At 35.3% G+C, this 19022-nt stretch overlaps 1 protein-coding gene and 1 non-coding gene across 3 annotated transcripts; one reads left to right on the forward strand and one right to left on the reverse strand.

The window, feature by feature from the left end:
- Positions 1-1743: 1743 nt before the first annotated feature.
- On the reverse strand, positions 1744-1883 carry LOC126697941 (small nucleolar RNA Z247). Its single transcript, XR_007646314.1, has one exon. It is a non-coding gene; the product is annotated as a small nucleolar RNA Z247 (small nucleolar RNA).
- Positions 1884-5618: 3735 nt separating this feature from the next.
- Positions 5619-18281, forward strand: LOC126694711 (tRNA nucleotidyltransferase cca2-like). 2 transcript variants are annotated; one of them, XM_050391169.1, is made up of 14 exons: positions 5619-6083; positions 6745-6862; positions 8041-8096; positions 8255-8304; positions 8408-8506; positions 9294-9403; positions 9537-9664; positions 13523-13589; positions 13767-13850; positions 14601-14663; positions 14802-14946; positions 16551-16718; positions 17346-17443; positions 17593-18281. In XM_050391169.1, the coding sequence occupies exons 1-14, from the start codon at positions 5641-5643 to the stop codon at positions 17698-17700; spliced, it is 1737 nt and encodes a 578-aa protein (XP_050247126.1). In that variant the 5' UTR covers positions 5619-5640; the 3' UTR covers positions 17701-18281. The 2 variants fall into 2 exon arrangements, with proteins under 2 accessions (XP_050247126.1, XP_050247127.1); XM_050391170.1 differs by having other exon boundaries at positions 17596-18281.
- Positions 18282-19022: the final 741 nt, after the last annotated feature.

The raw sequence follows: 19022 nt of genomic DNA on the forward strand, positions 1-19022 counted from the left end.
TCAAATCAGGTGCGGAAAATCACAAATTAAATCAAATTTGAAATATCCCTACTTATGAAAACTACTTTATTCATAGAGTCTAATTAATTTAATTCAAATCATCTTTATTTACTCCAAATGCCAGATCATCCATAAAGAAAAGAAAATATATTCAAACTCTAAGAAATTGATCTAAGCCGACTAAAGAAAGGACCATTGATTAATTTAAATTAGCCTTATCATAGGGCTCCATAATAAATGTAAATTAAACTAATTTAAGCATGCATATGCATGAAATGCGTACGCCAACCATGCTTGAGGCATGCATACTCACCCTCATTTAAAAATAGTCATTCTTCCTTTTAGAATTGAGTTCTCTTGAGTATGCTTGTTTTTTTGAAGCTTGAAAAGAGGAAGTTGATAGTGTAAGAATTATCACATTACCCGTTCCTCACAAAATATTTGAAGCTTGAAAGTATCAAAGTAATTCATGAAAATAGCCGTAATTAAGATGAGTTATCTAGCCACCCAAAATTATGGATAATACATTCAATTTCTTTAACTTGTTCCCAATCTTGGTTCAATTCTGACAGAATGGCCTTGTCATGGAAATAGAGGTTTTGAGAGTGAGCTTCTTCTTTGGGATCTTCTAAATTCATCGACTCCATGAGGAATGGATATTGGTTAGTTCTTGCATTAACAACTTGGTGTCCTGTTCCTAATGAGTGACGGGTAAAAGAATCTCATGTTGAGCATTGCTAAGAATAAGATCTAATTCATATCCAGTCTAGCTATATATCCAGCTGCATTACAGATGTGATAGAATGGTGGCATAAAATACGAAATACAAATTGTAACAACTCTAGATTGTGATAAGGTAGAATAGAGTTATTTTATATTTCAAACTCTTGTATCTGTAACTCCCTGTAACAATTCTAATATAAATGAAAGGCCTGGAATCGTATAAGGCTAGGCTGGAAAACAATTCTATTATTTGTGTTTACATGGTATCAGAGCTAAAGTGTCTCACGTCTTATTAAATGGATTCATCATCTTCGTCTTATTAAATGGCTTTATCATCTCTTCAGCCTCTACCGCCAATACCACCATTACTCCCACCCCTCTCACTCACTCCTCCCACCTCACTCATTATCATTCATCATTTGATTACCCTCAAATTGACTAGTGATAATTTTCTTTTAAGAAAGACACAAAATGTTCCTTATTTGAAAAGCCAGCACCTTTATGGCTACATGTAACTGCACCTCCTCCACCTCAAGTCATCACCTTTGTAGCAGTTGGAGGCACTCAGACTCTCCAAAATCTGGAAATTTAGCACTGGCATCTACAGGATGAGATGATTTTTAGTGCAATTATCTCCTCTCTATCCGAGAAGATTCTTACTCATGTGGTTAAATGTACCACTTCTTGTGACATCTGGCATATTGGTTGAATTAGTGGAATAGGAATTGTCATACTGATGATAACAATTTAGTGCTGAATGTCCTGTCTTGTTGCAAGCCAGACAAACTGGACGAGTTGTGGATGAAGAATTTCCATAGCCACGACCACGCCCCTGGCCTCTGTTATTTTTCTGGTTGGAGGAAGGAGAGCCACGACCAAGTGCAGGAGAGGAGTTTTGGCGACCACCTTGGCCACCGCGAGAATTTCCTTGACCTGCAAAATTCGCTCTAGCAAGAGAGAGATCAACAGTGGGCTGTTTTTGTTCGAGATCAACAGTGAGCTATTGTTGTTCAAGCCTAAGTTTATGGGCTAGTAAGTGCCCGTATAAGTCCTCAATGGAGAGAGGATCAACCTGTGTAGTAACGGATGTGACAAATGAATCATAGTCAGATCCAAACACCAGCCAAAATGAAGGAGATTAGCTCAAAATCATTAAGAGGTCGTTAAGAGGTTGGTCGATGGCAACAAGAGTATCAACCAGTGTAGTGGCGAGGTGAAAATAATCAGCAATGGAAGAGTTGCCTTTCGTCAAGTGGCGAGCTGATAATGAATTTGCATTGTTCCCGAGAATGTGAGATGAACATGCATTCTAATGCATGCCAGACGTTACGTGAAGTGGTACATTTAACCACATGAGTAAGAATCTTCTCATATAGAGAAAAGATAATTGCACTAAGAATCATCTGATCATGCACATGCCAGTGCTGAAATTTCGAATTTGGAGAGTCTGAGTGCCTCCAGTTGCTGCAACGGTGATGACTTGAGGTGGAGGCAGTGTAGTTCCATCAAGATAGCCATAAAGGTGTTGGCCTTTCAAATAAAGAACAATCTTTGCCTTTCATAACAGATAATTATCACAAGTCAATTTGAGGGTAATCAAATGATGACCGGAAAAAAATTAGAGTAAACAAATACATACATGCAAGGTTGTAAGTAGATAAAAAGAAGAATAGAGAAAAAGAATCGTATGGTAGGTATTCATTATGAATTATGAGTTATAGTGTTAAGCTCTCTTCTAACTCAATTAAAGTTTCAATAAACCAAAGATTTGCTTAGGTCTATAGCGTCACCAATCAGAGTCATGTCTTAAAGGTTGGTCTGTTTTCTTATGTACATTGTCATAATGAGTTATGTGATTTTTGTTCCACATGGCATTTATAAAGACTAAAAAATGTAGGACACTTGCCAATTTTTTATTTTGCATTTCTTTCCAATTTTTGTCAACATTCAGGTAATGTTTGGATAGAAATGTTGCGTTTGCTGCGTTGCGTTTATTTGTTTTCTCCTCCTTCTTTTTTTTTTTTTTTTTTTTTTTTTTTCACGCGTGTTCTCCCTCACAAGCGGCTACTGTTCATGTACTGTACATGAAAAGTAGCCGCAACATTTGACTAGCTTCCATGAACAGTGCATTCGTGCACTGTTCACGGATCCACAAATTTCATTTTTTATCAATTTTTTCATTAAAAATGGGTCCCACGGTACTATTCACACATTTAAAAATTATTTTGCTAGAGTGTTTTCAGTTTTCAGTTTCAGCAAAATAAGTTCTATCCAAACAGACCCTCAATTTCGTGATGATGAACTCATAATTTCTTAAGAAATATGGGGCTGCGAGGGTAGATACGTGTAGAATTAGATGTATACACTCTACGTTAAAGAAGTTGAAGTTGATATGAATAAAAAGTTTAATATTAGTTTAATTTGTAGGAGTGTGAAGCTGAAATTTTGTAACTAGGATTCTAATCAAAATAAGATTTTTATCAACTTAAAAACTATAGAAGAAGACAATATCTATATTTTATTAAAAATCACTTATGGTAGCTGACTCAAATTTCCTCTTGACAAATTTAGGGTCCGTTTGGGAGTTTATAAGGGAATAGAATGGAATGGAATGATCATAAGAGAATGGAATGAAATAAAATGTATTTAAGTAAGGGAAAAGAATAGAATGTAATGGAATTAAGTAATCTTGATTGAATGTTTTAAAATAAATGAATGAAAATGAATGAAAGTGAATGGAATATAAGTAATCTTATTTGAAAGCAACATGAAAGGAATGTAATGGAATCATTTTATGACAATATTACTATTAGATCCTTATTTTAAAATAAATAATTAAATATATAGGGATATTTTGAGAGTTTTAGTAAAAAAATCGGCGAAAATGGGTAAATACCCATAAAAAACAAACTATTTAGTTAATAGGGTCCGTTTACAAACTGATAGTGTTCGAAATCAGTAAGGTAGAATGGCCTGGCTTCGGTGGGCTGTTCAAGCGGTTGATGGCCTGCAAGGAAGAGAATGCTATCAAAAGAGGAGACCGGAGAAGACCGGTCGAACCCCCTCCGATGGAGAAGTTAGATTTGTAGAAGAATAAGTTCCAAGTGTTTTGGAAATGTGTCTGAGAGAAAAGACTTACCTCTGTCGGGTCCAGACCGGTCTCTTATATAGGGAGCCTGGGGCGGTTATTTGTTCGATAACCTCCCCAGGTTTTGTGGAATCCAACAACTCCGGAGTAACCTCCCTCAACGGATATAAAATGGTAACTGCTAAATGGAAGTTAACTTATTCGAAGGGTTTGTCGAGATAGTTGAGGGTTGCTGAAAGTCTAAGTGTTGAGGTTTCGTCCGTCTGGTGTAGGGTGGTTTAGTCGTCCAAGGATATTTGACAACTTCTCATGGACGAACCTCATGGACGATCTTGTCGTCCATGGGAGACTTAAACTTATGGAGTGGTGCTATTATTTAATGGACGTCTCTCCTTCTTCTGGGTTGACTCTTGGATCAATCTGCGCTGTAGGCTCTGGACGAACCCTTTGGACGAGCTGGAGATGGATTATTTTCCGCTTCTCTATCACAAACTATATATATTTTTAGCAAATCGAGTTTCAAAGACTCGATTTTGGGCCCCTAAATCGAGCGTCTAAGGCTCGATTTTCATGGGTTGCTCCTGTCTGATGTGGCAGTTTGTCCAGATGGCGTCTACATGGAAATCGAGTCTTAGAGACTCGATTTCCAACCCAAAAATAAAATATTAATGACCCAAAATGCAACCCAAAATGCAGAAACAGCAGGAAAAAAAGGCAGAAAGAAAGAAAAAAAAAAGAAAGAGAAGAAGAAGGAGGAATGGCGACACAGGCCGCGCGCGACAGATCCAGGCCGGCGACCCACGTCGCCGCGTGACCCAGGTCGCCCCGCGCGACCCACGTCGCCGCGCGACCCAGGTCGCCCCGCGAAGAGAAGAAAGAAAAAAAAAAAAAAACCCAGATCGCGACCTGGGTGCGCGCGGTGCGACCTGGGTCGCGCGGGGGCGATCTGGGTGCGCGCGGCGACCTGGTCGCACCGCGCGACCCAGGTCGCCGCGCGCACCCAGGTCGCGATCTGGGTTTTTTTTTTTTTTTCTTTCTTCTCTTCGCGGTGCGATCTGGGTTTTTTTTTTTTCTTTTTCCTTTCTTCTCTGATGAACACATTTTTCTCTGGTTTTTTTTTTTCTTTTTTTTTCCTTTCTTCTGATGAACGCGTTGTTGTGGTTTTCCTGCTGCCTTGTGGTTTTTTTTTTTTGTTTTTGTTTTAAATGGAAATCGAGTCTCTAAGACTCGATTTCCATGTCGACGCCATCTGGACAAACTGCCACATCAGACAGAAACAACCCATGAAAATCGAGCTTTAGACGCTCGATTTAGGGGCCCAAAATCGAGTGTTTTAAACTCGATTTGCTAAAAATAGATATAGTTTGTAAACGGACCCTATTAACTAGATAGTTTGTTTTTTATGGGTATTTACCCATTTTCGCCAAAAAAATCATTAAATCTAATTTCATTCCCTCTCATTTCTCTCAATTTCAAGGGAATGAGAATTTGAGGGAATAGAGAAGAATAAGTGTTCCCTCCTACCCATTATATTCCCTCCATTAAAACTCTCAAATAAGGAGAGGAAAAAATATTTTAAAAATATTCATTTTATTTCATTTCATTCCTTCCTCTCAAACGAAGCCTTAAATGTGAGAGGTGTATGGTTAAGGTGGCGTTTCTCATTCGTATAATAATAAATATAAACCGTGAGGCATTGCTTTTGTTATGGATAAAATTTAACTAAAAAATTGTTGTAACTTAAAATTACAACTTTACTCAATATATCTATATTAATAGTAAATTTTGATAAAATCTAGCATGCAAAATTTTTAGAAAATTAAAGGGCTATGTACAAAATTGACTCCTCGTCCTCAAATCTTGACCATTTTTTTGCTTTTTCATTCCCACTCACTCTCGCTAATACCCTGCACAAACTCCCAATCCTAAACGCAAGGGTTTTTGCCTTTGCATTGCAGAGCCAAGCGATAATAATGGCAAATACAAACTCTGCGTCTGCACCAGTGGTTGAAGAAGTAAAGGAGAGGATTGAACTGACACAGATTGAGCGGAGAATCTTCGACAGGCTTCTCGCCACTCTTCGCCATTTTGGCCTCACCAATCACCATCTCCGAGTCGCAGGTGGCTGGGTCCGCGACAAGCTTTTAGGGAAAGAGTGCTACGACATTGATATCGCTCTCGACAACATGTTGGGAAGTGAATTCGTCGACAAAGTCAGGGACTACTTGTTGTCTACTGGAGAACAAGTCCAAGGTGTCGCTGTTATTCCATGGTACTACTACAAATGTTAATTCAACACTCAAACTCTGTGTTTTTAATTTTTGTACTTGATTTTTATTTTTTGGCCGTATTTTGGGGTTTCATGAAATGGGTTTTGTAGAATTTCATTATTGGCATATAAATATGGTGTTCAAACTCTGTTCTAGATTTTTGTACTTGATTGTTTTTTGCCTGTATTTTGGGGTTTCATGAAATGGGTTTTGTGGAATTTCATTATTGGTATATAAATATGGTGTTCAAACTTCGAAGTTCATTCTTTAATTTTTTTTTTTGGTGGAGGTCTTGAAGTTTCATTTTTCAACTTTTGAGAATATGGTACACTGGCTACTTTTGAACTTTGTCTGCAAATTTTAGACATCCCACCCTATTAACATTCATAGGCAATGTAAAATTATGTCTTTTATGTTCTAATTTTCTCTTTGCTTTCTATAATTTCATATGGGTGCATGTTCCAATTTCATTCCTTCCTTCATTCTCTCTTTGCTATGGCACATTCAATTCTATGTTCTGCTGCCTAGACTTCCTTTATAGATTACTGTGATGCTTGAATAATGTGAATTGAATTAGATAACCATATTCATGACCTTGCAATTGTTAACCTTTTTATTTATTTATTTTATTAAGTGTTTGGTTCCTTTGACTTTGATTTTCAGCAATCCTGAACAGTCTAAACATTTAGAAACAGCAAGGATGCGCCTTTTTGATATGTGGATTGATTTTGTAAACTTACGGTCTGAAGAGTACAGTGTTAATAGCCGCATTCCTACAAAGGTATATAGTTTTCGCATTTTTTTCATTATGATTTTCTATGATTATTTGAAATAAATCAAGAAATTGTTTGATATGTTATATCTCTGGTCATTTTTGTCCATTATTTAGCGTTTAGTGTGTTTAAGAAAATTCTGTTCAAAGTTTGCAATAAAAGGTTTTAATGGGTTAATGATGAGGTTGATTTTGCTAATTTCTTTGCCATAACTGGGGCCTTATGTTGTGGGATACTTTCAGTGGTCATCTTGAGCTTTACTTATGTTCTATCATCTTGTTTTCGTAGTTCTATTTCTTTTAATTTTTGTTTGAAGATAGACTCTGAATATGTTCTTATTCTTCTCATTCTTCTCATTCTTAATGCTTGGTTGTTTTTGTTCTCATTTCTTCAGCTACATGTGATCTCATGTTGTTTTAGTACAAATTGTAGTTTTCATTCAAATATCAGGATAGAAGCTAAACCTTATAGAATCATATGTAGATGATTTTAAGCTTTGCTTGGGGGATGACTTGTGGTTGATATTTTCATTATGAAAGGGGAGAGAGCTCAGTGATTTTATGTAAAATACTTGTTTAAGGTGTTGCTTCAAACTAAAATATTTTCAGCTGCAACATTGCGCCTTCTTTTTTATTTTTATAAAAAAATTTCAATTGACACACTTTAGTAGGTTATGTCTTTCTGAGAGAGAAAAGGACCTCTGCTGTTCATAAAGCCTTGCCAAAAAAGTGCCCCCCCCCCCCCCCCCCCTCCCCCCTCCCTCTTCTTTTCCCACTTTTCCCATGTTGGGAGCATCTTTTAGCCTTCTAAAACTTTGATCATTTGAAAGAGCAGTTCAAATTCTTCATTGTGGGAGTTAATACTTTAAGGGGAAACGGGCTAGTGAGTTTTGCTGATTTCTTTATGACATGATGCTTGTGTAAAATATCCATATGCTCTGCTAGTGTTTCATGACTAATGTCTTCCTTCTCTCTCTGTGCGCGTGTGTTGTGCATACACGTGTTCATGTGCTCACATACATTTATCAGGAAAGAACTGTTGATTACACGTAAAAGAACATAAGGAAAATTTTCCCATGATTTTTATTGCCCATTGATATGTAAGTGAACTAAAAGTAAACACTTTTTGCACTCTGGGACATCCAATTCCTCTTCTTTCTTTAATAAAGGTTACTTATGGCTTATAGCAAAAATTTGGCACAGCAGAAGAGGATGCATACAGAAGGGATTTAACCATCAACAGGTATCTTTCATGGGAAATGCATGTCATCATGATGGGCTAATTATGGTGCTTAGGATGACCTTTTTTCTGTCTCTGTGTGCATACAATTTGTAAGATGATTTATTATCATTGATTTGAAAATTTTTTATCTTAATTATTAATTTCATTTGATTCCTCAGCCTGTTCTACAATATTAACACTGATTCAGTTGAAGATTTTACTAAAAGAGGTTAATATAGTTTTCATTTGCTTTTGCCTTTCTTTTCCTGGGCTACTCTGCCCACCATGTTAACTGTAACTTTGGTTTTATGGCCTTTGTTTTGTCATTGCAGGCATTGCAGATCTAAAATCTGGAAAGATAGTGACCCCTTTACCTCCGAAGACTACTTTTTTGGATGATCCTTTACGAGTTATTCGAGCCATCCGTTTTGGTATTTTGTAATTTTATCTTCTGTTGTCTTTGCCATTTATTTTTTGTGGCAAACTTTTATTGTTGTCTTTTTTTTTTTCTTTTTTTTTTTTAAATCTTTTAAAAATGTTGCTCTGTGAAGTTCCATTAGCTTTATGAATAAATATCCCATATTCTTAGCTCTACCTAAGCTTAATATTAACACTTCCAAACAGTCCTATTCCTAAACCATTCAGCTCTCTCTATTAGAGCAATTTTTCTGGTTAATTATGGGATATGTCTTTCCTTCTAGTCTTGGCCTACACTCTCTCTCTCTCTCTCTCTCTCTCTCTCTCTCTCTCTCTCTCTCTCTCTCTTATTTTTACTTTTTAAATTTTTTATCCTTTCTCTTATGCTTGACCGATATTGCCTTTTGTTTTCCTCCTACCTCGTAGCATGTTGATCTTGAACCAAATCATGTTTTGTTTGAAAGCCTTGAAGACATTTTTCTTTTTTTCTTTCCTTTTCACTTTTGTACGTGATAAAAATATAAATGTGTGCTAACAAAAATTTGAAAAAGTATAATCTTTTTTGATAAATCTTGTAGTTGGCATGCACGTGTGGGTAATGGCTCGATAGGAATTTGAGTAAGGTACATGGCAATTACCTAGGTGTAGATTTGGCCCCTCAACTCACCAATTTGTTTATTTGTTTTTTTTTTTTTTTTTTTTTTTTTTTTTTTTTTTTTTAATATATATAATTTTAATTTTTAAACTTCTATATGCACACTTGCTTTTTGCAACACTATTTTCTCATTTGTGTTCATTTAGGTGCAAGATTTGGATTCCTATTAGATGAAGATCTAAAGGAAGCTGCTTCCTGTGATGAAGTGAAAGATGCTCTTGCAGCTAAAATTAGCAGAGAGCGCATTGGAGTTGAAGTATGTGCAATATCTTGATACTTAAGTTGCTTTGAACATTGAGTGATATTTGAGAACACAACTCTTAACTTCTTTTATGATGAATGCACTGAATAATATTATTTATGACTTCACCTGTTACCCCTTTTTGCAGATTGATCTCATGCTCTCTGGAAATCAACCAGTTAAAGCAATGATGTATATTTGTGATTTGATGTTATTTTGGATTGTCTTCACTCTTCCTCCCAAGTTTGAGCCTGCCAGGTCAGAAGGCTGTGATAGGTATTTGTTAATTTTATGGAATCATATTTTTCAGGTCTTTTTTTTGGTAATGTTTTTGGCAAAAAGTACATCTTGGATGAAGTAACTTGTTACTACAATAATTGTTAATTTTTACTATAAAATTTCACTTAGCTTTTGATATGCTTGGAATTTTATAAATGATGGTTGTAATTGTGAAACTTGAGTATCAATGGACCAAGTGAATAGTAGTGTGAAAACTACCCTTCACACACATAACTGTGTTATACAAGTCCTATAGTTTTGTATAATTGATGTATTTCTTAATTGTTAATGCTTGTTGTTTCTACCTAACATCTTTAATGTCAATGCTATAACACCTTTCCTTCATTCTCCTCCACATTGGACAAGTTGAGACTCGCTAATAGGTGTCCAATATGCAGTCTAAGTTTAACTTGTAGTGAACACACCTATGCTCCATTAACGCAGCCAGCAAAAAGCTCTTGGAAAAGCAAGATCAAAGATGAAATTATTCCACAAAAAAGGGTCTTGTTTTGATGTGGGATCTAATCGGCTACCTTCATAGGCTGTTTTAGTGACTAAAAAGTCTTACTTTTATGTTTCTTTGCATTAAGAAGTTTCTGGTCAGTTTAAAGTAAGCTTTCATAGCTGTTATTAATTCTTATTCTTTGCTTACAAAAAAAGGAATTTTCTTGAGACTTAATGTTTAAGGGGTAGTCTGGTGATTTTTAGACTTGCTGGAATGGGCTGTCTAAGAGGCCTATGAGTCATATCTTATGTTCCTGGTCTTTCTCTATTTTCTTTTCCTACTTGGTTCAGAAATTATTTTATTACTTTAATATTAAGGAATTCTAGTCTTTTTTGAAAAAGAATTGTAGCAGCCTACATAAAGGCCATCTTGTTATTATCAATTCATATTTCATAGAGAGATTTGAGTCCAATAAAATCCTAGCAGTCAGTTTTTTTTTTTTTAAGCTTTGGCAGTTTTATTGTTTCTTCTTCGTGTGATTGCTTACGGTGTTTTCTTTTTTCCCTCATTCAATCTTTTTTTTTCTTTTTTCTTTTTATAAATTTTTTTACACCAAGCAGCCATCAAATTCTTTAAAGATAAAAGTACACTCATAGAGTCAAGGTTCTTCATTGGTGTCCAACTTTATCTCGAGCTTTGCATGATTGGTAACTTGAATTTGTTGAGATATTTTTTGAGATTCTCTATTGGGAGAGGCATGGTTTGGATGGGTTAGCCTTTATCCATGAACTGGATGTTTGATGTGAGATCTTACTATCAAGCCTTTCAAGTAGAATCAAGGATAGATTTCTTTTGGAGAGCAATTAGGAAGACAAAATCTCTAAAGAAGGTTGAAGTCTTTGTTTGGACAGTTGTAAATCTCTAAAGAAGGTTAAGTCTTTGTTTTGACAGTTGTTCATGGTAAAATCTTGATGGTGGATAACCTTTGTAGGCAAAACATAATCATGGTTGGTTGGTGTTGTATGTGCAAAAAGTTGCTGGGAGACAATTAATCATCTTTTCTTGCATTGTGCTATAGCTAATGAGATTTGGTTGCTGCCGATGAGCTCTAGCTTAAATTGATTTACTCTTATATTAATGGGATGTAACTTACCAATAAAAAAGAGAGCTTCGATCTCTAGGTTTTTGCCTTACTGAAGTTTATTGGGTAATGCCAAATTCAGTGATGTATCTTTTAGGCTAGGTAATATTAAGAAACATTTTATGTGTGGTATGCTATTCCATTATGTTTGACTAGGTGTTTTTGGAGGGGGAGAACTTCTATGATGCTTGAAGGAGTTTAGACCACGTTGTTTGGGACTTCTATTCTTAAGATCCTTGTCTGAATGGTTAAGGGGTATTGGAGATCTTGCTTGTAATTCTTTTAGTTTTTTTAATAAAAAATTAATTAATATATATATACACACACACACACTTTGTAACTTCATATGTTCGTTTTTTGGTTGTGCTCTTGTATAACCCCTCTTGTACTAGGGCTTTGCCCTTCATTCATGATTGGTATGTCACACACATTCTTGAATCCATGGTACGAGAGGAGGTGTAATTTGAGCTAGGGCTTCATCATTTTTTCATCATTTAAAATTTCTTTTACTTATAAAAAAGAGATTCACTCTTTTTATTTATTTATTTAAATTTTTATAAGTACTGTTCTTACAATCTTGCCACCACTAAGTCCTTTAAACATCAAACTAAATCCAAGAATCCTTCAGGAACTTATCAAGAAACCTATTATGGTGCTGACTTTCTTAAGGATCCTGCATCATATAGGTCTCAGAGCCTATCACACAATTCTATCCCATGTCATCCATCCTAGTTACCTAACTGGTGTAGTGCTAGTAGTATGACGAGCTTTGATATACTTCCTTAGCCCAATTTGTAGGAAAGATATGGAACTAGCACCCTTTTGGGGAGTGAAGGGAGCCCCTTGGAGAGTGTCCTTTCTTATTTGGATGGCTGTGTGGGGGAAGATCCTTGTGACAATCTTAGGAAGGGAGAATATACTATAGTGGTTTGCTGTTGTATGTGTTGGTATAGTGGGGAGGGGGTGAATCACCTTTTAATTCATTGCAAGGTGGCTTATCAATTGTGGTGTTTTGTATTGACGTCTTTTGGCATCTCCTGGGTATTGCCAAGGAGTGTGAAAGATATTTTGTTTGGTTGGCAGAGTTGGTTTGGAAAAAATTTCATTGGATATTTGGAATATGGTTCCCCTTAGTTTGATGTGGAACCTTTGGTGAGAATGGAGTAGGAGAACGTTTGAGGACTTGGAGAGTTCTAGGGACTAGCTTCTAGCTCATTTTGTTGGGACTTTGTTTGATTGGTCTCTAGCACAGGGAGGCATGAATAGAGATTCTATTCCTATGTTTATTGAGTCATTTTGTATGAAGTAGTCTCTTTTCAATAAAACTTCCTTACTTATCAAAAAAAAAGTATATGAATCAAAAAGTTCCTCAAATAATGTTATTGGGTACAAACTCTATAGTTTTTTCATGCATATTAATATTAAGGATAAAATGATTACATGAATAGGAATAGGATTGTTTCTGAGTGGCCTTGTCAGTTATATAAAAAGCGCACCTAGTAGCTAAAGAAGTGCCAGGTGCAGTGAGGCACAATTGCAGGAATATTTAGTGCTGAAGGTGCGAAGTTAAGGAGATCTTTCTAATAATAATATTATTTAATGCTATATTAGTTTAGTTTCATTCTAGTCAATATTTTTGTTTTATGTATTTTATTTTTCACTCCTTAGAAGAAAATTTATGAACTATAGATGATTCAAGAATTGTTGACAAGTTACGCATAAAATCTTTTGGTCCTTGTTCTTCTTTGGTTCAACCTCTGTTTCTTTCTCTTGATCTTGCAGCAATAATATCTAGACAATATGTTATTAATTTATGGGGTATCATCCTCCTTTTCTAATGGACAATGGTCCAACCGTTAATATGCCAAGATATTCCTTATCTTGGTTGGTTAACCAGTTTGGAGAAGTGTTTGACTCTTTTCCCTCCCCAAGCATTTTTGTGAATTTCTTGTATTAAAAATGCACCAGACTCAGCTTCAGCTTGGACGCATCCTAGGCTGTTGGAGTCCCCAGTACCTTACAGTGTGCCTTTTGACTTCAAATATTTATGGCCTTTTTTTTTTATGATATGTGAAGCATTTAATAAGAAAAAAAAAAGGCCCAAATTTCAGCATTTATATGTCTACTCAGGTTTGATCAACATGCCTTTTAAGAGTTACATGTAATCAGACAGAATTCCTTGCACATAATCAGCCTTTGCTTTTCATGTGTTTTGTTTTCCACTTTTGTATGTTTTTCATTCTCAGTTATTTCCATTTACCTTGTATAGGATTAGCATTGGTTACTTAGATGCTACATGGAGCCTCATTCAATTGATTGGAGACTCTACTTTCAATGTAAGTGGCTACTATATGAACATTATATATCTACTTAATTTTCTCACATTACTCTCATTTGTTGTTTGCAGTTATGTATCATTATCAATAGTGGTTCTAGTTCATCCTCTACTCTTCTATGTTTAGTTTCTTATGTTATTCTTGGAATTATCGTTTTGTGTAACATGTGAATCTTAGGATGAACAAGGAAGGCTGTCCTTGTACGCTGCCTTGTTCCTCCCATTTAGGAAGACCATATATAAAGATAACAAGGCCAAAAAGGTACTATCTCTATCCCTTTTCTTATCAATCGTGTTTGTGGCTTCCATCTTACCGGTTGAATTGCCTGTTGTACTAGCATTATCATTATTGCACATGTAGCAAAGTGCATTGTTCAACTGGTATTAGTAACTATGTTGTTTTGACAATACAGATTCATTGACCCTTCTTTCTTTTGGTGTTATCAATCCCTTCCCCCCAAAAGGGAAAAAAATATTATATATATAAAATCCCAGGACTAGGCTTTTCGGGAGAACAGGACTGAATATGTTTTAAAGAAGTGTAATAAAAATCTTTGTTGCTAAAACAAAGATTTTTCCCTCTCTTGGGTGAAATAGCCTAGCTGAAATGATTCTTGTTGTCTCCCGTACTGGGAGCTGAATAATGTAATCCACAAAGTGAGTGGTCATCTATTGTGCTGCCACTGCAGCAGCTTTTACTCTGCTTGAATCTTAAGTGGAAATGACCTGGTGGGTTCCATCTATTGTTATATGTCTTGATTGGTTTTCTTGGTTTCAGGGAGAATGATACTGAAGAATGGAGTAAGAGTTTAATCCTCAGTAACTTTTTTTAATATTTTATTTCAAGGGCCAAAGTATAATATTTTGGAATTTTTTAGATTATTCATTAATTATGCTTTTAAGTGGCTGATAATAATTTCTGTACTTGATATCTATGCTTGTTCCTGAATGTAGCTTTCCAAATTTTTTAGATTATTCCTTAATTATGCTAGAGTTCGTTCTTGAACTACAGATACCTGTTGTCAATTACATTTTCCGGGAGTCTCTTAAGCGAAAAGCCAGTGATGCTGAGACAGTAAGCTTAAGCCTACTCTCTTTTAAGTTTCTAACATTAGATATTTTGGTTTAAATTACAAGTTCTAATGTATATTATTTCAGTATTTCTTTAATCTGCAGATATAATAGTTTGGTCACAATTTTTTCTTTACTGTAGGTTGTAAATCTACACAGTGCATTGGACAAATTCTTATCTTTGATTCCTTTCCTAGTGTCCGATGGGAACATCCAACCCATTGAAGTTAATTGGGGAAGAGGATTGGATGATGTCCCTCTTACTTCAAAACTTCGGGTACTGACAGGTATGGTTTCTATATACTGCATTGTATATCCTTTTTTCATTATCTGCAGAATGAAGATTCTGTTTCTAATTGTTGTGGGCAAAACCTTAATTAAAGTCTATCGAAGTTCTGTTTTGTTTAGTGCACCCACTATTACCCTTAAAACAGTTTAGTAAAATCATATCTCCATTCAGGTATTAATGCATAAAGACAACTTGCATGCGCTTGTGTGTGTTCAAAGAAACCCAGCAGAATTATTTTGTACAGTCAAGGGAATGGTATAGTGGAAAATTTGTAGCGCACACGCCGCACACACACACACACATATATATATAGAGAGAGAGAGAGAGAGCCCCATCCCCAAAAAGAAAAGGAAATATAGGAAATGGAATAGAATTTGAAATATTAACTCATGAGTAATTGAACTTTGATGCACTTATCTTTCCATTTGTAGTCTTGCTTGATTAGTTTGGATTCTGGAACCATAGAAAAGTTGTAAATGAAGATGGTTAATAGTAATAGGAGAACAATAGGAGAGAGACCCATAAGAGAATGAAAATGAAAGGAGGAAATAAACGTAATAAATAAGTTTAGAACAATTACAATTCTACTGTGTTTTAAATGTAACATAATGTCTAGGTATTTATAATTTATTGTTTTCCATCCCATTTATTAGTTTTTTTTTTCTTCTTTAAATTTGTTGTGACTTATGTGATGAGTTTTTTTTTTTTTTTTTTTTTTTTTAAATTTAAAAAAATGGGCACCAAAAAGCCCTACTCCAATAATAGTTGTATAAATGATCTGGGACTAAAAATTTTAACTGAGGTTTGGGACATAATGAAATAAATGATTTTAAAAATCTTCATATAATTTAAAGTTTCAAAAACTTATAAAAGAATTTAATCTCTTCTTTCAATAGCCAAATAAATCAGTATTTTTTTATAAGTAAATATTTCATTGAGCACAACCCATGCACTGTGTACAATAGGTACACCAACTGTGAGCACTAAAAGTACAGGCATCAAGCATCTCAGCTTGGCAAAAGAGAACAGATTGGAATCATTTATCCACTCAAATAAAGATTTGAAGAATAAAAGCTTCAGATCAAGTACAAATATTTCACATCCTTCAAAAATTCCTAGCTTTCCTCTCTCTCCAATTCGTGACATTGCCACATCTACCAAACCTGCCTTGCCAACTTGCTAGAAACTCCACAACTTGCAAATTAAAATTTGTGGGGTTATTTTGAATTATTATAGTTCCAATTGCAAATAATTCCATTAAAGATAGAATTAAGTTAAATGTGTAAAAAAAGGTTATACGTCTTTGTGTTCAAGGAATATATGTGTGGGACATGCATCTGGCTGTGACAATGAAAGTGAATATTTTTTTCCAATTTGGTTTTGGACCGATCATTTTGATAATCAAAATAAAAGTTGTGAATTTTGACTAGACACTGAATCAATCTAGATCCAGAAGTGGGCCTTTTTTATAATTTGGTTAAATAACACTCCTTTATTGGTTTCTAATATATTTTGTTACCTAATCATGTAATCTAACTTCTTATTGTAATTTTTAAGTTGCATAACTTTCTTATGGCTAACATTTTGTTCTTACCTATACAGGATTACTTCTACGAGAAATCAAAGATTTTTGGCGAGTGACCTTGTTGTTGTCTACATTGTTATATCCCACTGAAGTTGATTGTACAGAAGATTTTCCAAAGCAGCACTTTCAATTGGACAAGCAAAGAGATCTATTTGAGGCAGTTGAAAGTGCCATTGCTAAATTAGGTATGGACAATGTCTCTTTCACTATTTTCTCGAACTTTCATTTTAAACTTAGGGGGCCTTCAAAGAATTGTGTGCTAAATATGCTCTAGACTTCCATATTTATTGGTGGTGAGCGACATTTTCTCAAACTTTCATTTTAAACTTAGGAGGCCTTCAAAGGATTACGTGCTAAATATGCTTTGGACTTCCATATTTATTGGTGGCAAGTGACATCTGTGGTCTAATATCTTTGTCTAAGTAACATGCCATAACTGATTGTTACTCTATGAAACCTCATGCTTTCAAAGCCATAGAAGTCTATTGCCTTCAATTTTTCATATCTGAAAATCTGCATGATTTGCAGTGTTCAATCATGGAGTTTTCAATTTTCCAGTATCTGCTCACTGCCTTCTAATTCTCTGATTTTGTGAAGTCCATCCATGCATAATTATGTATAGGAGTGGCCCAGTATTGAAATATATTAATTGCCAACAAAACTAGAAGGTGGCAAAAATCATTATATTCTTTTGGAGTAGTTATGCTTTCCTTGTTGGGAAACATTAGTTAATCCTAATGCTCATCAAGTCTTGGGAAGGATTCTTGCAAATCCTTTTTATCATTATCTGTTTATTTATTAATTGAATACAGGTCTTGAGAAAGTGTGGGATGCAAAACCACTGGTCAATGGGAAGGACATTATGAGTGTCTTGCAGCTTAAAGCTGGAGGACCACTTATTAGGGTTTGGGTAAGTGTTTCTTCTTCTTTTTTTTGAGGGAAAAGAGGGGGGTTTGTTTCTAGTGCCAAAAATTATTTTGGAACTTATAAAAATACCGAATCTGTGTGAGAGTTTTTGTCTCATTATAATTGCTGGTGACACTAAATTCATTCATTAAGCAGCAACAAAAATTGCTTGCGTGGCAACTAGCCCATCCCTATGGAACTGCAGAGGAATGCACTGATTGGATGAGGCAAAGCCATTCTAAGCGTGTAAAGACAGAGTAACTATCGACTCTTTGAGATGTACTCGTGGCGAATCTCATCTGGACCAATTGGTGAGAGCACTCTGGCTTGCACTGAAGGAGAAGCTTGACTGCTAGTTGCCAGAAATTGCTGAGACATGGTGTGGTTCCCTGATGGATTTCTGGGATTGGAGTTACTGTGGCTATTCAATTAGGGGGCACCAGCACTCCTGCCACATTTGAGATAAGAAAATGCTTCAAATATATAGTGCATCATCTTTCTCACAACATATGGTTCACACAATATAGATGCAAGAGAATTATTGGTCCAACTGATGATCTCCTGCCCACTCAAAGAGAATGAATCTCCATGCTTATTGTTAATGTAAATAAAAATTTCTCAATGTTATTGAATTTCTCCATAGGCAGCGACTTAGCACCTGTCCTGGTAAATTCGCCACTTTCTACAAGCATGGACAAATGACACTTTTGTACAAGCATTCGTGCAAAATGATGGTTACCACCAAATTTGCTACCTTCTATTTTGTGCTCTTGTGATCAAAGAGTAACCAAGCTGTAAAAGTTTCATCCATAATGGTTAAAATAGCAATGCTAATTTTTTTTGGTGACGAATTGCACTTTTTTTACCCTATTTATTTTGTCTCCGCAAAACTAACATTTTATTGATTGACATCCTAATTTGAGTGAATTATATTAGTATGCACTATATTGTGTTAATTGAGAGTTAAATTGAACAAAAATTGTGATCTTCGTTAATCATTACAACCAATTAGTGTATTTTTTTTTAATTGCACAATATCCGTCTGATTTTAACATCTAGGTTAGATGGTGGGGGGGGGGACATTGATATAATTTTTTCAATTGGGATGTTAATCTTGCAACATGATAGTCTTTTTGGGGGGGGGGGGGGGGGGGGGTGGGAGATGGGGAGGAGGTGGGGGAGACTTACTTCATAGAACTCACAAGAATAGCAGTGTTTCAGTGTTTCAGTGTATATGTAAATAGGTAGGAGGCTCTAATACCAATTACAAAAACAAGGTGAAAATGAAGAAAGAATGGAAGAAAGACTTGTATTATTATTCGTCGTCTACTACAAAAGAATGTTACTCTATATATATATATATATATATATATATAGAAAGAATGGAGTATAAAGAAGACAACTTATAAGGAATCACCAGAAGCTTTCTTAGGTGTCTCAAGTACATATATTTCTACAAGCTTCTCATGCTTATCTTTAGAAGTCGGTGAAAGTTTGAGGAACAGTGTAATTCCTCCACTTTTGGTTTTGTCTATTTTAAACCTTGGACTAATCTCAAATAGCATGGATATGGTAGTTTTGGA

This window comes from Quercus robur, chromosome 8 (genome assembly GCF_932294415.1).
Source record: "Quercus robur chromosome 8, dhQueRobu3.1, whole genome shotgun sequence".
Taxonomy (NCBI): Eukaryota; Viridiplantae; Streptophyta; class Magnoliopsida; order Fagales; family Fagaceae; genus Quercus; species Quercus robur.

Coding starts and splice junctions, on each gene's coding strand:
- LOC126694711 (XM_050391169.1), top strand. CDS start 5,641: ATGTACAAAATTGACTCCTCGTCCTCAAATCTTGACCATTTTTTTGCT. Junction 8,305..8,407: donor TGAAGATTTTACTAAAAGAG/GTTAATATAGTT, acceptor TTGTCATTGCAG/GCATTGCAGATCTAAAATCT. Junction 17,444..17,592: donor GACCACTTATTAGGGTTTGG/GTAAGTGTTTCT, acceptor TCATTCATTAAG/CAGCAACAAAAATTGCTTGC.